Source organism: Anopheles gambiae, chromosome 3 (genome assembly GCF_943734735.2).
Source record: "Anopheles gambiae chromosome 3, idAnoGambNW_F1_1, whole genome shotgun sequence".
In the NCBI taxonomy this organism is placed as follows: Eukaryota; Metazoa; Arthropoda; class Insecta; order Diptera; family Culicidae; genus Anopheles; species Anopheles gambiae.
Genome location: NC_064602.1, coordinates 59,605,409 through 59,627,454, shown reverse-complemented (window position 1 = coordinate 59,627,454; position 22,046 = coordinate 59,605,409). Strand labels below are relative to the sequence as shown.

The following is a 22,046-nucleotide window of genomic DNA, read 5'->3' as shown; positions in this document are numbered from 1 at the left end:
GCATCTTCAGCATTGATAATGTGTTCTGGCTGTTTGACAGTTCCCCGAAGGAAAAGAAAACGTTGCTTAGCGACACGTCTCCGAACGAGTCGAAAACGCAGAAAGATCAGGAACCGGAGCATGGCGAAAAAACGCAAGAGATTCAACACATTCCCGGCACGCTCAATTCGGACGACCTGTACGCGTTGCCGAACAAGCGGAAACAGACCGAGGTAGGGGAAGTGCCACCGGAAGAGGACGACGCTGACGACGACGAGCCGGACGGAGACGGTGCGAGGGATGGCGAGGAGAAAGGAAAGCGGGAAGATATCGACGCAATCGAAGACAAGGACAAAACAAACGATCTACCACCGGGCTGGGAGAAACACGAGGGTAGGTGAACATGTAGTTACACTTTCGGTGGAGCAGCGAACAAAACTTCTATTCATGCTTTAATGATAATACACAGACAATGGAGGTGCTTACTACTGGCATATCAAATCGGGCACCATCCAGCGCGAACCGCCTGTGTGGCCAAAGGACGCTAGCAGTCGTGAATTGAAGACACCCAGCATTCCCATACCGCGAAGTATACAGAATTCCTCCTTCACCCAGGCCTTGAACAATCTGTACGGCAATCCGAAGGAAGGCAATGGCGCTAGTGGCAACAGCAAATCCGCCCTCTACGACAGTATGACGTCCTCCGTCACCAGAAGTAGCACCAGCTCGGCATTGGATCAGGAAGACGAGCGACGCCGCCGGGAGGATGTGGCGTTGAAGTGAGTGTCGGGTTTAAGTGCCTTCGTAAAGTTTGAAAGGCTCCATAAACATACGCACGTGGTTTTCGATTTCCTTTACTTTTTGCATCTAGGCGACGAAGCTTCCCTCTCAAATCTGATACAGATCGACCAATTCGGTTTGCGGTGCGTTCGCTTGGTTGGGTCGAGATTGCGGAAGAAGATTTAACACCGGAACGCTCATCCAAAGCCGTTAATAAATGCATCGTTGATCTGTCCTTAGGGCGCAACGATATGCTCGACGTAGTGGGGCGCTGGGGTGATGTATGTCAACAGTACTGAAAAATGTGCTGCGGAAATGTTACTAACTAATTGTTTTCTTGTGCCCCTTAGGGTAAAGATTTGTTCATGGACCTTGACGAAGGCGCACTGAAGTTGATAGATCCGGAAAATTTGACAATATTAAACTCACAGCCAATTCACACGATACGCGTATGGGGTGTCGGACGTGATAATGGCCGGTAAGTGCAATTCTGACGAGGACGTAGCTCAGATCAGGCATTAGGGATTTTTTATTAGGCTTACAGCAATTCGGTACCCATCACCGATAGCATCGGATATGACCAACAATCGCCACTCATACACCCATGAGATTCACGTGCAACGAAAACGGTTCCTTTATTTCTGTATTTATTTTGTAATGTATACGCTCATCTTGTTGTGTTGCTATCTGCGTTGGTTGTTCTTTTGTGAGTTTAATTATTTGTTGTATTCTATCACGATTTCCTAAACATCTTGCTTGCTGTTCTTACTCACAACACGTTGCTCCTTCCTCCTGGCGTTGTTTTCCATCTCTTTACTGTTATCGATTTTCTCGTTTTCTATACATGTTTTTCTTTTCCGTTTTCATTTCTACGTACCGGCGTTTTATTGATGGCGACGATGATAATGATGATGGTGGTAACGATGCACGACACCACACTTATACGATATAAACACAAACACAACTCGCGTATCTGAACGATGCGGACGTTTTGTCCGGTTTGCAGTGAAAGGTAAATTAATGGAATCGAGCCATAAGTACGTAACGTCTCGCACCCATATCAACCCGGAGGGTCCTTGCTACACGCAGCAGTGAGCTCCCCCGAGATACGCGAGATACGAGTTTAGGAATGGAAAGCAATCGATAGCGTTAAAGCAATAAGTAAACCCACGGCGTATAGCTCCGATTGTATTTGTGTGTTTTTGTGTTCTTTTCGCTTTCATTGCAGGGATTTTGCGTATGTTGCGCGTGATCGTCTCACCAGAATACACATGTGTCACGTGTTTCGCTGTGAAACTGCTGCCAGGACGATTGCAAATACGCTCAGGTACACAGTCATATTTCGTGCCGTTAGATGGATTGGCACTTTTGTAGCGAAGTTAGGTTGTAACCACACATTGAACTGTTTCCCATTTGCAGAGATATTTGTAAGCGAATAATGATCGAACGTTCCCTCCAACTCGATGCAAATGGATCCAACATGAACAGCACACGGTGCGCTATACGTCCCACGGATCTACCGACTGAAAACCGACGCTGGATACGACACCGTAGGTTTTGCTAGTTGCCGAAATGTGATTCGAGCTGTTATCTGATTTTTTTCGAATTCCGTTTCCTATAGCACAATCATTCCCTACTCCAATGGAAGAACCGAAGAAAGTATTACGGGCACAGTACGTTGGCTGTGTGGAAGTAAACCAACCGACCGGAATGGAGGTGCTGAATGATGCCATCGATAAACTGACTTCCTGCACGCTACCAGAAAACTGGGACTCTGTAAATGTCGCAGTAGCTCCTAGTATGATTAGCGTCAACTCATCGGTTAGTGTTCTCCAGTCAATAGGATTAGTGTGTCACATTTTCTAACCTATGCATTTCTCATTACATCCATGCAGGATCCTGATGGACGCTTGCTTAGCGAATGTCGTGTACGGTACTTAAGCTTCTTGGGTATTGGTAAAAATGTGCAGCAGTGCGCATTCATCATGCACACTGCACAGGATAAGTTTGTAGCACATGTATTTTACTGTGAACCAACAAGCGGACCACTTTGCAAAACGATAGAAGCCGCTTGTAAGGTAAGGGTATAGGCGTTTGTGATTTTTGTACTGAAACCACACTAATTCTGCACTTTTTTTTATTTTTTTCTGCAGTTGCGTTACCAAAAATGTTTGGATGCTCACCCTGAAGGCAGCGGCCGTTACTCAGCCGATTCGCAAACGCCAGGAAAGGGAATTGGTGCGACTTTAAAAAACTTGATGAGCTCGTTCTCGCTTAAAAAGGATAAGGTCAGTTCCTGAGAACGAGCCAGATCTCTGCAGGTAAGATTGCTTTTACACCGTAGTTTGACACTTAAATGTACATCTTTCGTGTGTAGTGTGTGATTTGGTGTGTGTATTTTTCCTCCATTTCAGGAAATCTGGCCACTTCCTCCAGAGAGGGAAGTTATTCCGCATCGGCATCTGCAATCGCCATTGATCAGCAAGAAAATTTTTGAGCATCCGAACAGTCCTTAGCATTCGATGCTGCCAGTAGCCTGGCAAAAGATAAACTTAGTCAAATACAGCAACAACCAACGCCGGAAAACTACTTCTGGCAAGGGTTTAGGAGCGGCAGAGCCACACTCGAGTGTAGCGATCGACGATAACCAACCGAAACCGGCAAATATAAACCATGAGGCCAATCAAGCTGCTATCGATACGATTAATGACGGTAGTATTAAGACGCTTGATTCCGTCATGGAAGAATCATTTGGAAACTGCTCGGACTGGCAACAAGTTACTTAAGAAGAGCTGAATACACTTTTAATGCTACAGCCACTGGTGCATTATATAGCACCGCCAGACATAAGACGAAGGACAACGCATTAACCATTCTATATCAAACATGCATTCGCTTCAATGCGTGCTTGCTAAAGCAACGTTCGATATTGCTACACTTTCGCCTTGTCGCTGTATTGATGGAATTAGGAGAACGTTTGGTACATCACCCTAGTGCACTGTGAGCGTAGATCGCCCTGTAGATCCTACAACAAAGAATTTTGAACATTATTGGATGCATTTTGTAAAAGTGTGTCGTAGATCTTCTGTATGCGAGAGTTGGCTGCTGTGCGGTCGATATGCGTGAAACTAGATGATGGATCGCTTAGTTTACATTTGTAGCATTGCACGATCATTTCCATTAATGTTCAATGATTACGGCTGAACTGGCGGCAGTTTGTAATGTTGTTATACGCGTAATTGGCGCAGATTGACTCTGCCGAAAGGTAAATGTATCGCAAAAACGAGGATCGTGGAAGCACGAAGTTATCTACCGAAAGAAGGTAATGCGTACCACCTTGGCTTGGCTTCACAAGTGCTGCATGCTTGAGCATGAAATAGGCATGCTTATTTCTTGGGAAACTAAACTGTGTGATTCACAAATGTGTATACTCTAAGGAAGTTTACAGTTTTGTTTGCTTATACTAAAAGCAAAATGGGAGTGAAATTAATTTCAGTTTTGTATTGCTATTACGACAATGTTTCAGTTTGTTTTAGTGTCGACAACGTACGGATTCGAGCCGTAACGTAAATTTCCGCAATAAAATATGTTCTCAATGTCATCGAAATTCTCACGAGGGACAAGGTGGTAGATCAGGCAAAGAGCTTGCTTTTCAAGCCTTTTAATTGTTTTCTTGTGCGTTTCTTTTTTTTATCTACATTTATTCATACCAACTCTATTCTTTAGAATAAAACATACCATTAGCGAATCGAAACTGCCGTTCAATTTAGATATATTTCCACGCTCGGTGTATATAAATTTACATTTCTATATTTTTGTAACAAAGCAGCAGTAATAAAAAAAGAAAGGAAACAGGGCAAGTTACACTTAAAGAGGTAAGCGAACTAAGAGCGGATGACCCGAAACCCTCATAATACAGATTTGAAGGTGGTAGGGCTAAAGTTTCAGGGCAGCAACAAAAAAACAAGAAAAAATCACACACAATGCTATGTGCACCATGTAAATCAGTTTTAGAAAACTATGAAAACAGCTTGTGTAACGCCTTTTGCCTAGCGTGTACGTAAACCGATCCGTTGCTTTCCCTTAAAAAAACAGTGATAGCTACCGCCTCAATGACTAAATATAGTAGTAGCGGTGCTGAACATACGAAAGAGATAATGACAAAACGATAGATATATTATTTTTGCTATATCACAGATTGCGTTTGCTTTAGGAACTATTCTAAATTTATAGCGAAACAAAATCGAAGGAATGAAGAAATGTGGATGGGTGAGAGTGAGGTGAAATTATGTGCAAAGAAAAATGAAATAGAGAATTGTGTTGAAGCGGGAAAAGTACAGTGGCAACCAAACAAACCAAAGGCTCGCAAATAGGATTTAGGGAGGATTTTTTTTAAAAGATACAAAATAATCTGCCCAGAAATAATCGTTTCCCTTCTCACAATTTTCCGTCGACGTTGAAGTTGTGGTACAAATTCGTCCTTTCAGTAACGTTCCTGTGTGATGTCTATTTGTATGCTTGGTTCCAGCATGCGAATATGCAAGTCCTACCGTTATGATCAATTGCGCTTAAAAAACTGTTGGGGCTGTTTGATTTTCAAACATTTAGTTTAGTGTTTTCATTTATTAGTTTACTAACTAATCTACAACATCAACTATTTGTAGTGGGCTGGCTATAGAATACTTATGTCAAATCACAAATATCATCTCATTTATGTTTGTACCGTCATGTTTAATAATTTTATAGTCAATTAATCTGTCACTTTTAGTGAAACAAAGTCATGATCTTTGGAACGAGATAGTTTGATAGCTCCTTCCTATATTGTACTACATTGCATGGACCAATTGTGCTATATTCGATATACAGAGGAAACCCTTATTGACTCACTACACCGAAAACAAGAAATCAGGAATTTAAATGAAACAGAGAATATGCTGGCATGCTGGTTGCCTCCCCAAAATAGACAAACAAACCAAGCAAAGGAGGAAGAGAGACGAGAAAAACGAGAGAAAAGATTTTCTTAGCTGTATGTCTTGCTATATTTTTGTTGAAGCTTACACGTAGCATCCCGGTGAGAGGATACCGCATACCGCATACTCATGCAAAAAGCGACAAAGTAAAGATAGACAGCAGAATGAGAATCACATCGAGCTATTTTGTGCTACCAAAGAGATATAACGAAAATCTTGTAAACAAAATGTTACAAACATGAAACATTAGACATAATCGATACTAGGTAAAACAAAAACGGCTTGATAAAGCTTGCAAGAAACAATCGTGTATCACAATACAATACAATGAGAAAGAAATACTACCAACAGATGCTAATATCATGTAATTTTGCAGGTTTTTTGTATGACTAGCTATACCGAATTGTGAAATGACAACATTCCGTTCGTTCAAGATACTTTTCATCCACCGGTTTGTCAGGCATGAAACGATTTCTGTTTTGGTATAATTTAAATAAAGGGCTTGAACAAAATTATCCAAAAGCGTATGGTGTACTTGATTTGTGATTGGCCATTTTAGTGTCCCTTGCCATTATTTAATCGAATGTTGTATGCGCGAATGCAACTGTAAGAGTACAGTTAAACGGCCGTCCTTGCTAAATAAAACAAAAGAAGTGTTAAACAATTGTGATGGATTTTGTTAATGCTGAATGGCTGGGTCAACCTATTTTAATCTTTTTTTAAACACTATTTTTAAAACATTTGTAGGCCAGCTTATACGGCTTATACGTGCTGCGCTAAAAAATGCGCTAAAAGCATACGCTCTTGTGCATAAACGATTCGGTCAAAGCGAAACGCTTTCCCCATGAGATAATTCTTGTCCCACAAAACGTATGCATGGCGATGGAAAAAACACCTAACTATTATTTTTATCATAAAACCAATACTTGATTCACGATGTACAGACATCGGAATACATCCGATTAACAAATGTATCACTATCATATGGGAGCTGAAAGCTAAATTCGACAGTGCCGCTGCTATCGCTTGAACATTTTACGCTAACACCACAGACCAACTAGCTGAACTTTTGGAACGAACTGAACTGGCAAGATGAACCTACAGATGTAGTAGCAGTAACAAGGTAACACATAACAGCAGGATAAATAAACATACTAATGAGTTAGCGATTTAAAACGGTTCAAAAGTGAATAGAAAAAAATGCAGATCAGCTAAACACTCGCGAATACCACTTAAAACCCGAAAACAAATGGACATGTTATGAGAGTTGTACTACTACTATAAAAAATATCTACAAATCACATGAAGAAAACAAAACTACGTAATTAAACAAAAAAAAAAACAGTTTATTTTTTATTACACTTGATGCACCACATACGGAATTTTCTAAAATTTCAATGAAATTTAATACCTCTTTTTGTGCCGTGATTCGTTTGAACAGAGGTATCATTGATCAACAATAGTTAACAAAACAAAAACCCAACCACGACAGCACAATATCTCATGCAGTAATAATTAAAAATGATTTTCAAACTTCTTAACTGCTAAAGTCCTATTCTTCACCTGCATGTCTTGTGCGTTCCTTCATTTATTGGGTTGATGTAAATGACCCAAATTTTAGTTACTCATTTCCTTTGCCCTCAACACCAATCGATTCAAACGGGGTGATTTGTTTTTTTGTTTCTTCAAGTTTAGCTAGTGTTGGCGTGATCTGTGGTGTGCGCTAATATCGATGCACTATTGAGCAATGGAGCGTAAAAATTGCACACTGCACCACATACGTTGTCTCGCGCTGTTAAACAGCATATTGACGCGGATTTTGAACTTGAACTTGATCAATCATTGCTAGTTGATGTAACATACATACATGCGTACGCACAGGACGGTTTTGAAATGTTTATCATAAGTTTGATTTATTGCGAAACGGATGCTCCTGCCGTTGAGATTCGTTAAATCAATATAATATCCCAAGATAATACGGCTTACGTTTTTAATTTAAGATGAATACTCATAGCAGGTGCAACCTTATTTACGACGAAACACAACGGGCAATACGTAGAAATTGAAAGTACAGCATTGGGCGTTTGTGTAATGGGTAAATTAAACAAAACAAACCATGCAGAAAAGGGACACTTCAAGACACTGAACGAAACCGCAAAATGGGACGGCAAAACGACAGCGCTTCAAAGGACAGCTGAACAAACAATCGACTGCATCGCTTTTGATTATAATGTAAAATTGTATAAAAAAATATATATACACATATAAAATATATAAGAAGACGTATAAACACAAACTTTTTATCGCGCATTTATTTATGATAGGATACCACCATACAGTTATCGAGCAAAACGGTCTGAAATGTGTTTTTTTCTTCTTTTTTTAACAGTTCATTTGTGACTTCAAATTAAGCTAAAAACAACAATATTGATGTGAATGAACTGTGAGTATATGTCCGGTCCCTTGTGCGCAATACAGTAGTAAGTTGATGTGTGTTTCGTGTTTGGTTTACTCCCTCCACTATTGGCGCCGTTTACTAACATCGTTTACGGTCAGCCATCGGCAGTCAAAGCACAATTAGAACCGCGATAGTCAGTGAACAACTACCGAAAAGTAAACTTCGGTACCACAAACGCCGCCGTTTGTGCAATCAAAATAGTGTTGGTATTGTAGTTGCTTACACAGACACGGATGGTATTTGATCAGTTTTTTCGTGCGAAGCGTTCACCAGCACTCACGGAAAGTCTACGCTGTGGACTAGCCTCGGTTGCTGACTATGAACGGCGTGTTTGTGAAACGGTTGATGGCACCGTCGTCGAATATTGTCGTGGCGGGGCGGCCAGTGAACGAACCGTGGCACAAAATCGTGCCGCTTTCGACCGTTTGATTATACGGCCCCGATGTCTGCAGCGTATTGGGGGCAGTCGATCCCTGGCAGTGACATCCTTCGGCGTAAGCTACCGAATGCCTATCGGGATTGCTCCTGTTGCGCTGCAATGTCTTGCTCATCCGGAGGGCGAAAAGGCGATGGCAAAAGCTGCCCGAACACACGGTGTGCCGTTTGTGCTGAGCGTCCTTTCGAGCGTATCGATCGAGGAGCTGGCGGAGGCTGTGCCGCGTGCCCCAAAGTGGTTCCAGCTGTACATCTTCAAAGACCGGGAGCTAACCGAGTGTCTAGTGCGTCGTGCCGAGAAAGCGCGGTTTCGGGCGCTTGTCGTTAGTGTGGATACACCGGCACCCGGGCTGAGCCGGTCAGAGCGCCGTAATCCGTTGACGCTGCCGGCAAAGGTTACATGCGCTAACTTTGTTCCTGGTGGCAATGGTGCCAACGGAAACGGCAAGGCCAGTCAGCCATGCTCGGCCAGCGTGCTCGACTACGTGCGCAGTCAGCTTGATCCTAGCCTCGGATGGGACGCCATACAATGGCTAATGAGCATCACAACGCTACCAGTCATCGTGAAGGGCATTCTTAATCGAGCAGATGCCCTCATTGCTGCAGACATTGGCGTGCATGGATTGATTGTGTCCAACAGTGGAGGCCGCCAGCTCGATTATGCACCTGCTGCGGTAAATATCATTATGCTTCAACGGTTTTGGTACTGTTATTTTGTCCTGAGTCTAATTGATAGCACCTTAAAAATTGGATGTCTATTAAATTTGCAACGATTTTTTAAACTATTTTATCAACAAGATAAGCTCTCATGCATGCACTTGTTCAATTTCAGATTGAAGTATTACCAGAGATAGTGCATGCTGTTGGAAACCGGTTAGAGGTAATGCTAGATAGTGGTGTTAGCCAAGGTACGGACGCGTTCAAAGCCCTAGCAATTGGTGCACGAATGGTATTTGTCGGTCGTGCCGCGGTGTACGGACTGGCCGTTAATGGACAGCGAGGCGTGGAAGAAGTACTAGACATTCTGAAAACCGAGCTAGAGTCAACGATGCTCAATGCGGGATGTGGTACGTTGGCTGATGTGACACCACAGCACGTTTGCCATGAGGTGCAGCTGTACTATCCATCTGCAGTAGATCGAATGAGGAGCTCCTGGCGAGGTGACAGCTTTCGCAGCGATCGTTACCGAACGCGCGATCGTAGAAGCAATGCTGAAACGGTCGACACGGACACAATTCAGGATGCGGAACAGGATGATGTAGAGCAAGCAGGAATGCGAAAAATTACGGAAAATGCATCTGAACGAGGGGTAACCTTTCAGCAGCGCTGCATCGATACAGCGGTTAGTGATGCGCAACCATGTGCGGAGACTAAGCACCATTTATCCAAATTTACTGTAACTGCACCTCCTCCATATCGCAACGTTCCTTTGCAGCTTAGCGTACCTCGAGGAATATACCGGTCCAACACGAACAACCTGTCGAAGTGTAATGGCAACGTTGCGTCCGCATGTCCATCGGACGGTAATATACGAACAGCAAGAACCGTAATCAACAGAAAAGATAACCCGCAAAGACGCTTCAAATCCCACTCTCTGCAAAATCTTTGTGCTGTGAGCAATGAAAATTGTAATAACTAACCAATGCGATGGTATAATAAACAATACTGATACATAAATTAATAATGCTGCTTTTTACTGAACATAAGTATTAAATGCAACGTCTTCCATTCTATACTTCATTATAGTATGTATTCGATTGAAAGAAATTGTAAGACATATTCGAAAAGCTAAACATAAATAAGTTACTTTTTGGATAATGCTGTTCTTTCCTCATTGTGTATGTGCAGAATATTGTTGCAATAGATTAACTTAACATTTTGTCGCAGGATGTTTGATAATTAATGATCAGAATGATACATTACCAGGTGTTTATGAAATAAGTAAGAATTGCATTTATATGAACCTATCATATGAGTTTACTGTAAAATTATATTTTATATTTGTTACAAGGTCCTTAAAGTGCTCTTTTTTCGTTACCAACTGATTACGTTACGTTCTTGGTCATAAGGAATGTTACCTTGATTTACCAGCCAATGCCGTTCCACAAACAATGAATCTATGGTGTGTTCATGATCGTGTATCGTAGAACATGAGTCGATCAGTGGAAGATGGTTTTTTAATGATCGATAGAAATAGTTCAGTTATGGGTGTTGTGGTGAACCAAAGTAATGGCGGCATATAAGCATACTGATTGTATTTGAAATAAATACATCTGCGGTTAAAAGTATGATTTGATGATATTTTACAACAAATGTTCCGTTGATTATTATTCCATTCTATATTTTTAATGAAATATATGTGTCGGAAACAACACAAATACAGCATTGAAATCAAGGTTTAGTCACGGACTACCATATCTGATTTACGTTATAATTTGTAGAAGAGTGCCAATATCATTCTTCTTTTTCTAATTTGGCGCAATAACCGCATTTGCTACAAGCCTGCCTAAGCCACTAATGCGATTACCGTGCCTAAGCCACAGTTAGGCTACCGTGACTTATTTTTTAACCCATAGAAGGATAATCAATCCAGAGTATGAGAGAGAGGCTCGGTCAATACAGGGCTTGAACGTTTGTATGTTTGTACAGTCGTGCGAGTGGCCGACTGTACCATGGGACTAGAGTAGCGCTAAATTCACAAAAACGGACGATTCCATCAAATTTCAGAACCTATTCAGAACCCTACCCAATCACTCACCGAGAAACCATCCGGAATCGTCCGGAATCATCGAAAGCATCGGAATCGTTCGGAATCGTCTGGAATCGTCGGAATCTACGGAACTGTTGTAATCGTTCGAAATCGTCCGGAATCGGAATCGTAGTCGACTGATATTAGTGAATGTGAGAAGACACATTTAATATATCTTTCACTTTCTCCATCATTGCGTTGTGTGCACCTCTGGTATGACTTCTCTGAAATGTTTGGAGCGTAGATGGAGCTCTTTAGTAAACTGGCAACATAAGGATTTGCCTGTTTTGCGGTGTTCAAGTGTTTCGAGGCGATCGGTAGGGTGGCAGTAAATTCAGATTACTCCAAGGTAGTTTCTGAAACGGAACCGGATAATTTTTCTTTGTATTTTTCAGTTGTTTTGTTGCTCTACAAATGGACAAGCAAACATCCATGTTCTAAAACTGCACGAACTAAAGCGCAGTTCACTTGACACTATGTGATCGATTAATCTGTGACTTATGTTTGTATCAATATTTGGTATGTGCGCTCGGTTCATTGAGGAATCGAACCTATAACCTCCTCCTCTGTATTATAAATTAAATAAAGGATGGCAAATCTAAGACGTGAGACTCATGCAAAATGATCTTTCTTGTTCAGTACCAATTTCCTTTCTAGGGTGCTAGATTTAGCGACATGCTATATTTGCATAAGGAACTAATGCGCTTGCATCGGTTAGTTATTGTGTTTCTTTTGGTGAATGTTTGTAATTATTTACTTTTTAGATGTGTCTTGTTTGATGAGTGATACGGTTCATTCACGAGCACCAATTTACCGACCTCTATTAATTGTCTTGTGCCACTAGTGGGCTTTAATTATCACTACGTCTGCTTTACCACGTTACACGCGCTTGTCGAACACGCACCATTGCTCAAACCGCTCAGTTTACGATTAGACGTACGTTGCAATGGATCTGGATCAGTGTTCTTTGCGCATTTCCACAGAAAAAACGCCAGTAGATGTGCCGTTGGTTATAGGACCAATTTCTATCACAAACGCTGCCCTTCACCATAATGCATCTATATTTCTTACTGCAGCGAAAATAGCGGAACATTTTCAATTGCCGTACGTTCATACATTAAAATCACCCGTATCGATGGAAGAACTTGACGGAAGCATTTTTAAACCAACAACGGTGCGTTGGCTCGAGGTGTTCCCGTTTGTAGATGAGTGTATGCTACGATCCTTGGTGAGACAAGCCGAACATTGTGGTTTTAGTGCTTTTGTGTTATCCTTCTTGGGGCCCTCCAATCATGTGATGAGCATATTCAACGAACAACCTCACGTCCGGTTTTCTGACCTTCATCGAACCCAGGGCGAAGCTATTTATCGGTCAAAATATATGCTGCCGCCAGCTAGGGAAGCAAAACCTGTGACATGGTTTATTGATCAGTTTCGTTGTTGTACGGAAGCTCCAGTAATTGCATGCGTATCTACCACGCAACAGGATCTAATTTTCCAAGCGCTCTACGCAGGTGTCGACATCATCTGTGTGGTTATTGATGAATACACGCCTTTCCCAATATTCGTGAGTATGATCAACTGATTGCAAATAAAAACTTCTTTAAGAATAAAACAAGTACTACTTTCCCATTTGCATTACGCGATAGGTTAAACTTATCCAGATGATAAAGCAGTCAATTTTCATAAATACTCCAATATACGCAGGAGGAAGTAGTTTCACTGAAACAGAAGTTGCCGAGCTCATTGCACTAGGTGTAGTACGCATAATGATCGATCAACCTATCGTATGGGGGTATATGATAGATGGATTTGACGGAATATGTAATGTAGTCAACATTTATAAAAATAGAATACGTAATAAACGATAAGTTTTCTATTTCTATTATTATTATTTTTTATACTGAAAGAACACTTCTTTTAGTCGCTACTACACATACAGTATTTATTCTGTGGCAGTGATGTAGCAATACCTCACTGAGACGTTTCATCCAAAGCCACTAGAACAGAAAGTCCGGCCCGCAGGTCAAATGCAGGCACAAGAGAGTGCCATCCGGGACGAGAGGGTGAACATTTCGGGAACTACACTGTATACTAACGTTTGCATTTGAAAAAAATGGACTTTTTTCATCTGGCTGTCGAAAAAATTAAGAGATTTTTTTTCCAAGGTACATCCAACATCCAGGTACATCTAGGTACATGAACACCCTTTAAAAGGTAATTATTTTACCTTTCTTGCAAAAGATATCTACAACCATGCGAGCTGCCTTTTGTCTTTTACCCTTTTGTAGAGCTTTTGCAACTTGTTGGTTAGTGATGAGTAAAGTTGGCAAAAAACCGGAGTCGACTCCGATCCGACTCCGATAAATTCGGAATCGACTCCGGAAGGTAGGTCCGCGCTGCAATATCCGGAGTCGTTCGGAATCGTCCGGAGTCGTACGGAGTCGCCCGGAGTCGCCCGGAGTCGGAGTCATCCGGAGTCGTTTGGAGTCGTTCGGAGTCGTCCGGAGTCGTTCGGAGTCGTCCGGAGTCGTTCGGAGTCGTCCGGAGTCGGAGTCGTCCGGAGTCGGAGTCGTCCGGAGTCGGAGTCGTCCGGAGTCGTTCGGAGTCGTTCGGAGTCGTTCGGAGTCGTCGGAGTCGTCGGAGTCGTTCGGAGTTGTCCGGAGTCGCCCGGAGTCGGAGTCGTCCGGAGTCGTTCGGAGTCGTTCGGAGTCATTCGGAGTCGTCCGGAGTCGGAGTCGTTCGGAGTCGTCATTTGTTATTTATTTGTCATTTGTTATTTATTCTGCAACTTTTAGTTACCATGCATTAATACTCGTTTTTGCAATTCTCTAATAATGCAATTCACACAAATTACACGTTTATTAATTTAATGCTTAGTTACTTGTTTATTCTTGAACATGACATGACATGAACATATTTCCTCTTTGTTATTCAACATTATCCTGGATATACATAAAAAAGGCGGTCCCCTGGTACAGTACGACACAATAACATGGTCGTCATGGGTTCAAACCTAGAATGGACCGTTTCCCCGTAGCAAACAATTGACTTGACTTGACTATCTGGCTGTATGGTAATGAAATAAGTCTCGAAAGATAGATTGTATAGGCCGGCGTAGGACTTTACGCCAAATAGAAGAAGAAGAAGAGCACTGAAAAGTCTTGGTCCATTGTCCTTATATGGGAACGGGTGAAAGCGAGGAAATTATTAAGTTCTGCATGGATCGAGTACACTTTAGGTAGATATTTAATGGTAAGAAACAGCACTCCTTTTTCCGATATATTTTTTTGTTAAATTGGCTAGCCAAATTGTATTGACCCTGTATAAGCGTGTAATCGAGGTGTATCTAATAAATTGGTTTATTAAAATACAGTTTTGATTTACTTTTGCATTAAAAACATGGACAAACATTTGTTGATTTAAAACTATGTTAGGGTTTCAAACCTAACTGGAGTAATGTTACGTCATCACACAAAACAAATTGTTAAACATTTAACATTTAAAAACCATTCACCCCTATGTTTCCGTCTATATTTGCTTACATGTTTTTTCGGAATGTGTCCTGGAAGGGATTGCTTTTGTAACGCTCGCATACATCATATACAGTTTATAATTCAACATTGTTCATTGTTCGCTAACTGGAGTTTGTTTACATCTCCGTTAGCGGTCACCTGCTGTATTAGAAATGTTATCGCAATCGTACACACAAATGTTATTTTACATGATTTCGGATACCACCGCAAGCATAAATAAAATTAAAGCATATTTTGTAATTAAACTTTATTCATTTCAAATTCAATCATGGAGAATGTATAGCATATTTAATATTATTTTCATTAAACCAGAATGCTGTCACTTCTATAATGAAATTTTTATGATAGATTGTTTAAATGACCAATTCCATCACACAATTCACTTCAAAATCTCACTGTTATAATCAATTTAAACATTTGTAGCAATCAGTTCAGTGCAAAGTGTCTATACACTAACGTGTTTAAACGTCTTCCAACACAGTTTGGGGTACAGTATCAATCCCATCTTCAGCACGGTGCGTTCATTTTAATTAGCCATTTCATGTTGAGCTCTTGATTAATAAACAACAAAACTTTCGCTGGCAAATTCAGTAAAGCAAAGAATTATATTGTTGGCAAATTATTTACGCAATTATGCCATACATATTATACGGCACAAACTTTTCGCCTTCAAACATTGCGTCTATTGTGATTTTTTGTTTATATATTACAATCTTGTGTAAGTTTTATGATTATAATTTCGCACATCATATTTTATGCGTCATGCCATTGGATTTGCTGACGTATACAGCACACCTTCCATTGTATGTCAAATATATTATGCTTATTATTCTCTTTCAGTTGAAAACAATGATCGTTATCCCTGATATATGTAGTGACAATAATACTAAAGTAGTATTAATGCAAGCATAGTCAACGACTCAATAAGTTACTATTTAATCTTAATAGCAATAAACCAAATAATAATGCATTGATACCATTGAATGACACATTCTTGAAAACTTATCACATCCAATCATGGATTGGCAATCAAGCTAATTGTTTCAGCGTGAAAGCAATTGAAATATAAAAAAAATGAATTTTTACTTGTACATTTTATAGAATCTTCGTCCTAAACATTATTTTTATCTCGTAGAACTATGCTGATACTTATGTCGCGAATCGAATTAGTTCTGTCAACAATGTTCCTAGTATACAAAATAAAGAATAAAGTCACGCTACCTGCAGATATATCGAGGGATCTTTCACACCATTTATCGTTGAAATGAAAAGATGAAGTATAGCTGACACACGCTGTTGAGATGGGTATAACGCTCCTGGTAATATAATGGTAGATGTAGGGGAATCAACTGCAAGTACACGAAAAGGAAAAAAATATCGTTCGAATAAATAATAAATAAACATATCATTATTAATACATGTTTTCGAAGTGATGGGGAAGGTCAAAGAATATTACTGTAATGCAGTGATTAAACAAAGACAAACTTTCTAATACATATTGATACTGTTATGGCCTATTTGAGCTGCTGTGTTTTTCACCAATTATTAATCACTTAATTGGTAACCATACAATGGTCATCAGGAAAAAAATTTGGTAATATTTATGTATTAAAAAGTTTGTCTTACTAACAATTTTACATGTCCTTTTGGAAAGTGATCGCGACTTGATCATTTAATATATAATATGATTTAAAAAAAATGAAAATAAAAATATTTATAGTATAAGCTATGTGAATAAATACCTCGATTTATATCGTTTTTGAAATTGAGTATAAATGGAGAACTGTGAGAGGCGGCTCATTCTCGAACTCGAGCGAAATATGAGCAGTTTTGCTGTGTTTGCCCTTATGCTTGAGTATGAACATAGATATTGGTTGCAGATTCAGCCGGTTCTTGATGCCAGCATCGGCGATGGTGACGTAGTTCTTTGTTCATTTTGAAGTAACTCAAAATTATGGATATTTATCATATAAAAAGTACCGTAGGAAATGTTTATAATACACCTCGACAACAGACATAAAAACAACGAGCGCGGAGACGGTGGGTGAACATCAATTAGCGAGCAATAGTAAAAATCGGGCTTGAGAGGTTACAAGAGTTTTGATAAAAGATACACCGGTACTTTAACTAATTCATCGAAATACATCCATTCTGGAATACAATTATTATATAAGAGGTACAGCATACAGAGTAAAACCAATTACCTTCAACGGTTTAGCCAGCAGGAAGATTTAATAGTATAATGCTGCGAACAGTGTTGTTTATATTACATCAACAAGAGCATCTTTAAGATGAGAATTTACCTCGATTAATTTCGCTTCGATCCACCAAACATAGCAGTCACGTTGCATTTATGGCTACACAACGTTAACAATACAACAGGATATGAACATACTGTTCTCTTTCATACTGTCTCGTTGATTTTATCCTGCATAACGAAGAAGCATAAAGGCTGTACATCCATGACTTTCCTTTACATTTGCTTTGAAAATATAATTAACCAGGTATCAATTACCTCTTCTGCAAGTCCTACATCAGCTGTTCTATCATGACCAACCATTCAAACTGCACAAGATACAGATGGCTTAATACTAGCGCGAGCATGTTGTAATTATAAATGCACGGTGAAGTTTACTATTGAGCAAAAGAAGAGCGTTAAGGTCGATTTGTATTGTTCGTTTATCTTAGGGATAGTATCTTAGGCTATTTGTACCTTATTTTCGACACCAATTGGTGCCACCGTCAAAAACGGCCAGTCTACAGGCTATAGCGGTGAAATCGGCGACTAGTATACACAACTAGAATTCAAATATATAATGTACTGGAACAGACGATTTCACCATCTGTTGTCCATTTACTTCCACAAAACAGGTTTTGCGGTAAACGAGTGATGGGATAACAAAACCATATACAACGAATGCATTCAAATATTGTTTAAAATTTTATCAACAGCTTCTCACGTCAGTCTTTAATTTGCTCTTTTAAAATGCTCTAATCTACAAATATTTCGAAGATTGACCGATAAAAACATCGTTTCTCTCTTTTTGAATTAGTTTTAAAACGAATACCAAGTGAAATATTTACTAACTGTAAAATGCACACAATGTAAAAGTATGATATCGATTACATTAAATCCTACAAAAGAACAAAACGCTGAAACAGACGCCATATCTCGACGATATCTCGTCGAGCGATTTTATAAAAAAAAACACACACACACGCGCGCGCAATACGAAATTCACAATGTGAAAAAATAAATAAAACATTAATCATTTCATGACACAGTTAAAACGAATGCTTACCTTGCACACTAGAAGATTTTCTACGACTGTTTAGATATCGTTTATATTGGTCTTATAAGGATGTGTTTTGATTTTAATTTTTTCTATTCTTAGTAGAGATACCTCATGTGAAGGAAAACGCTTCGGCATAAAGAACTTCACACCCGCCTGGATGACTTCATGCTACAAAACCACCTATGAGATCCGAAATGTTTGTATGCTCTTTTAGTAACTACGGCTGCGGCTACGATTGCGATCCCGGTGATCAGTTCGATCTGAGAAAGTATAGCGAAACAGATATTATTACAATATATTGCATAGGACAATATATATATTACACTGTATCACAACAAAATCAATTTTACTTACCGCGTCTACTATGACGATCTCGTTGACGATTATCATAGCGATCAGATCTTTCCTTGTACTCTCGATGATCACGCCGATAGCGGTTGCGATCTCGATCATCACGCTTGTTACCGTACCGATCGTCTCGGTCGCTGCCAAATACAAGAGAAACATTATCAAGTATTATGGAAATTTAATAAAGAAAATGGCTTTCGGCTCCTTACCGAGATTTACGTTCCTCTCGTTTCACGTTGTCTCGTCTGCGACGATCATCATCTTTAGACCGACGCTCTTCAAGGTTTACGGTGTGCTTCCTTCTCGCTTCATACATTTCATCAACAGCTTTGCGCAATTTAGAATATCTGTGCCGGAGGTAATTATCATCAGTAATTATTTGCCAACATGTAGCATATAACCATATAATAAAAACTATTACATACCCTAGATGTTGTTTTCCCGTGAGATGGTCATCAATCCTTTGCTGTGCATCGCCAACGATCAGAAAAGCGCCGCACACTTCACAAACTTCCATTTGTTTCTCCTGGGATGCTGCAATCTCCGCAGTGACTGACCATCCGTTTGATTCGTGTTGCTTTATCAGAGCTTCTTTTTCCTCCTTCAGCTGATCACATTGCTCCATTAAACCCTATTCGGTGATACAAGATTAATTATAGACACACATTAGCTACTTCATTATTAGAAGCTCAGTTCATAGTCGTACCTGTGCTTGTTCGACGTCTCCTCGTGTTCCGGCCTCCTCCGCCTCGCGCACAAGTTTATTGATCCGTTCGGTTAGCGAATTCACCTGATCTTGATGTTTGGGTACAGGTCGACCTCCTTCCGTTTTGCTGTTCATGAGAAGAAGTCTTTGCTTACCTTTCACTATCTTACGGTCCACTTCATTAATCATGTTGGTGCAAAAACGTAAAAAGTCCTCTTCGTATTGAGTTTTTTTACGACAAGGTTTTGCTTCATCAAACAGCCGCTTCGCTTCATCGTCGTGCAATTTGGTGCATTGCCCCAAATCGGCCCGAGTATTTACAAACAGATCGTGTGGACAAAACTTCACCAAAAAGTACGGACAAAACTGCAACAAAAAGAACAGTATGGTACGTGCAGGGCATGAATCGTTTACACATTTTTTGTATCGCCTACCTCTTCATCCGTCCACGAAACTTCCTTTGCAGAAGCCGAAGGATCCAGATTACGGTTCCTTCCCATCAGTTCGTCGAGTAATTGCCGAGCAACATCAACCATGTTGAACTGCTGATACTCTTCAATTAACAGGATAAATTTCTTGTTGGCCCCACGTTGACTAAATTTCACTAGCACTGGGGTTTAAACTCCACATCAACTAGGGAGAAAATCTTGCGATATAGACAAGAAAATTAAGCAAGTCGTAATGAATGCATTAATTTTATTGCCATGGAAAAAGCTATTTTGACAGCTGTCGTATGCACAGTGACAACGTTGGCAGACATCTTCACTTTGGCAGTGATGCCAAATTCGTTAGGCATAGTCAATTGAATTTGATGATTATTGACAATAAACTAAGAAAAAATAAAAAATATGTTGAGTTGGCAAAATGTCCATGATCAATTTAGAATCCGAATATTCAAACGTACTCCTTGCTGGCTGATGATATGGAATATTTAACAAAAACTTAATGCAAATGTTTGATCGATTGCGTCAATCGAGTAGGCCATTAAATTACCATTAAATTACTCTTAAATTACCGGTAATTTAGCGGTAAGATAGGGGTAAATTAAGTCCGATTTGTCTGACAGGGGGGATTTCCTTGACATCTACACATTCTGTCAACACCACACACTTTGACACCAGCTTCGACCATGCTTTCTTGTTTACTGTTGATTGATGGTCGGCGTTGTTGCTAGAACGAAGAACTGATTCGTTTAAAATTCTATAGAAAAAACCTGACCGCAAAATGAAATACGCATCGGTGAATGCCAAGTGTCCCTCATATACGGATAGCCATACATTATACGTCGGAGCTCATACAGGATCGTTTAAAAGTATGCGCGATATACACTAATACGCACAATTCACTACACTCACTCCTTGCTCATTCTTTAACAGGAATCCACGTACATGACGACGATCCTTTTCGGCAGGTAAATCTTCAGCCCATTGAGCTGCTCACAAAAACATCGAAGATCACCTGCATGGAATTTGGAAATGTCGACCGTACAGAGATTCTCATCGGACGCGCGAATCGGTGCGTAAAGGTGTTCGACTGTTCCAAAGAAGAGAGCATATCCAATTTTGAAATTGGCACCGATGAAGTAGTGGGCCTGGGCCGAAGCAACGGTTGCATTGTGGTCGGAAGCGCTAATGGTATGGTGCAAATTGTAAAGTACCCCGAACCTGTGAAGTTTAGCGTCGGAGAAAACCTTTTCCGACTGCGTCTATGCCCTGAGGATGAAACGCGCATGGTGACCGGAGGCAAATTGTTGAAACAAATCATCAAGCTATGGGATCTTGAGACGCAGAAGGTGCTTTTTATGGCAAAAAATGTGAAAAAAGTCCTAGAGTTGGAGCAACATGTTTGGGACAACGATGTGGTGTTTGTTGATCGGAATCTAATCGCCGCCTGCTCCCGTCACGGTTACGTACGATTGTACGACACAAGAGGACCGGCAAGACGACCGGTACAAGATTTCACCTCGTCTGACCCAGATGATCAGCTCGCATTTTCGTGTCTTGCTTCCCACGGTGATTATCTGTATGCCGGAACGACTACCTTCGGCGCGAGAGCGTTCGATATACGTAGGATGAAAAATCACATCCATGTGTACAAAGGTTTTACCGGCACGGTTACATCTATTCGAGTTGATTCGTCTGGCAATCATTTGTTCACTGGTTGTCTCGATCGTTATGTGCGAGTTCATCATGCTCATCGTACGGCTCTAGAATACCGATGCTACGTGAAATCGAAACCGACGCAGGTGTTGGGTATTGAATTTAAAGAACATCAAGCAAGTACTAATCAGGATGAAGTCAACAGCGATGATGATATTCAAATCGTAGCAAATGAGGAAGGGTCCGATCCAGAGTACGATGAAATGTTTTCAAAAATGAAGACTGTAAAGTAAGTTCAGTGATTCTTCCATGTAACACAAATAAATATGTATTTAAATGTATTATCATTGATTTACAATTATTAATTTTTTTACAGTGAATCCAAGGCAAAGACACCAATGAAACGTAAATCCATCTCTTCAACAAAGAATCCAGAAGATAATGTTCGACCAGTTAGTCATAAAAAAGTAAAAAACCTTTCAATGTGAATGAACAAGTGAATAAAAAAGTTCTAAGAGTCAATTAAGACTCACTACAATATTAGTATTTATGCAATACTTAGTGTAACCTTAGACAGTACGCCTCTGATTTACCTCCCAAAAAGAAATTATAAGAGGATGCCACCCATCAACCCAATAAAAGAAGAACCAATGGCCATTTGATTATCCCACCACAATATTTTATTTACAG

At 40.2% G+C, this 22,046-nt stretch overlaps 4 protein-coding genes and 1 long non-coding RNA gene across 28 annotated transcripts in view; 4 read left to right on the top strand and 1 right to left on the bottom strand.

The window, feature by feature from the left end:
* Positions 1-8,025, top strand: part of LOC1272584 (protein Fe65 homolog) — a 37,380-nt gene extending 29,355 nt beyond the window's left edge. For 14 of the 15 annotated variants that reach the window (XM_061662376.1, XM_061662370.1, XM_061662375.1 and 11 more), the window contains 11 exons: positions 41-372; positions 449-758; positions 851-1,040; positions 1,110-1,237; positions 1,766-1,771; positions 1,988-2,086; positions 2,179-2,309; positions 2,381-2,580; positions 2,655-2,837; positions 2,913-3,080; positions 3,174-8,025. In XM_061662376.1, coding sequence (XP_061518360.1) covers positions 41-372; positions 449-758; positions 851-1,040; positions 1,110-1,237; positions 1,766-1,771; positions 1,988-2,086; positions 2,179-2,309; positions 2,381-2,580; positions 2,655-2,837; positions 2,913-3,059 — 1,726 coding nt within the window. In that variant the 3' untranslated portion in view covers positions 3,060-3,080; positions 3,174-8,025. The remainder of the gene's footprint in view (positions 1-40; positions 373-448; positions 759-850; positions 1,041-1,109; positions 1,238-1,765; positions 1,772-1,987; positions 2,087-2,178; positions 2,310-2,380; positions 2,581-2,654; positions 2,838-2,912; positions 3,081-3,173) is intronic. The other variant, XM_061662377.1, reaches the window with a different exon arrangement.
* A 64-nt stretch (positions 8,026-8,089) lies between these two features.
* On the top strand, positions 8,090-10,303 carry LOC1272585 (uncharacterized). Of its 2 annotated transcripts, XM_061662385.1 has the most exons (3): positions 8,090-9,296; positions 9,455-9,964; positions 10,058-10,303. In XM_061662385.1, the coding sequence occupies exons 1-3, from the start codon at positions 8,421-8,423 to the stop codon at positions 10,259-10,261; spliced, it is 1,590 nt and encodes a 529-aa protein (XP_061518369.1). In that variant the 5' UTR covers positions 8,090-8,420; the 3' UTR covers positions 10,262-10,303. The 2 variants fall into 2 exon arrangements, with proteins under 2 accessions (XP_061518369.1, XP_311494.3); XM_311494.3 differs by having other exon boundaries at positions 9,455-10,303.
* Positions 10,304-12,243: 1,940 nt separating this feature from the next.
* LOC133394028 (uncharacterized) lies at positions 12,244-13,762 on the top strand. The gene is made up of 2 exons (XR_009766580.1): positions 12,244-12,938; positions 13,021-13,762. It is a non-coding gene; the product is annotated as an uncharacterized LOC133394028 (long non-coding RNA).
* A 1,377-nt stretch (positions 13,763-15,139) lies between these two features.
* Positions 15,140-20,021, bottom strand: LOC1272586 (luc7-like protein 3). Of its 9 annotated transcripts, none has more exons than XR_009766576.1 (9): positions 19,692-20,003; positions 19,258-19,623; positions 18,977-19,182; positions 18,761-18,898; positions 18,558-18,688; positions 17,621-18,463; positions 17,423-17,541; positions 17,211-17,335; positions 15,140-16,256 (listed from the first exon to the last, which is right to left on the bottom strand). XR_009766576.1 is itself a non-coding variant. In XM_311495.5 (6 exons), the coding sequence occupies exons 1-6, from the start codon at positions 19,791-19,793 to the stop codon at positions 18,414-18,416; spliced, it is 993 nt and encodes a 330-aa protein (XP_311495.4). In that variant the 5' UTR covers positions 19,794-20,003; the 3' UTR covers positions 15,140-18,413. The 9 variants fall into 9 exon arrangements, 1 of the variants encoding a protein (XP_311495.4); XR_009766577.1 differs by having other exon boundaries at positions 18,210-18,463; XR_009766573.1 differs by having other exon boundaries at positions 17,423-18,463.
* A 298-nt stretch (positions 20,022-20,319) lies between these two features.
* Positions 20,320-21,896, top strand: LOC1272587 (WD repeat-containing protein 74). Its single transcript, XM_311496.4, has 3 exons — positions 20,320-20,569; positions 20,634-21,645; positions 21,733-21,896. The coding sequence occupies exons 1-3, from the start codon at positions 20,482-20,484 to the stop codon at positions 21,842-21,844; spliced, it is 1,212 nt and encodes a 403-aa protein (XP_311496.4). The 5' UTR covers positions 20,320-20,481; the 3' UTR covers positions 21,845-21,896.
* The last annotated feature ends 150 nt before the right edge of the window (positions 21,897-22,046 follow it).

Bases quoted from the DNA above. Each gene is read 5' to 3' on its own strand.
- LOC1272585 (XM_311494.3), top strand. From the start codon at position 8,421: ATGGTATTTGATCAGTTTTTTCGTGCGAAGCGTTCACCAGCACTCACG. The intron at 9,297-9,454 runs GTAAATATCATT...GTTCAATTTCAG, and splicing joins TCGATTATGCACCTGCTGCG to ATTGAAGTATTACCAGAGAT.
- LOC1272586 (XM_311495.5), bottom strand. From the start codon at position 19,793: ATGGTTGATGTTGCTCGGCAATTACTCGACGAACTGATGGGAAGGAAC. The intron at 18,899-18,976 runs GTATGTAATAGT...CCTCCGGCACAG, and splicing joins ACGGGAAAACAACATCTAGG to ATATTCTAAATTGCGCAAAG. The intron at 18,689-18,760 runs GTAAGGAGCCGA...TGTATTTGGCAG, and splicing joins CGAGAGGAACGTAAATCTCG to CGACCGAGACGATCGGTACG.
- LOC1272587 (XM_311496.4), top strand. From the start codon at position 20,482: ATGAAATACGCATCGGTGAATGCCAAGTGTCCCTCATATACGGATAGC. The intron at 20,570-20,633 runs GTATGCGCGATA...ATTCTTTAACAG, and splicing joins TCATACAGGATCGTTTAAAA to GAATCCACGTACATGACGAC. The intron at 21,646-21,732 runs GTAAGTTCAGTG...ATTTTTTTACAG, and splicing joins TCAAAAATGAAGACTGTAAA to TGAATCCAAGGCAAAGACAC.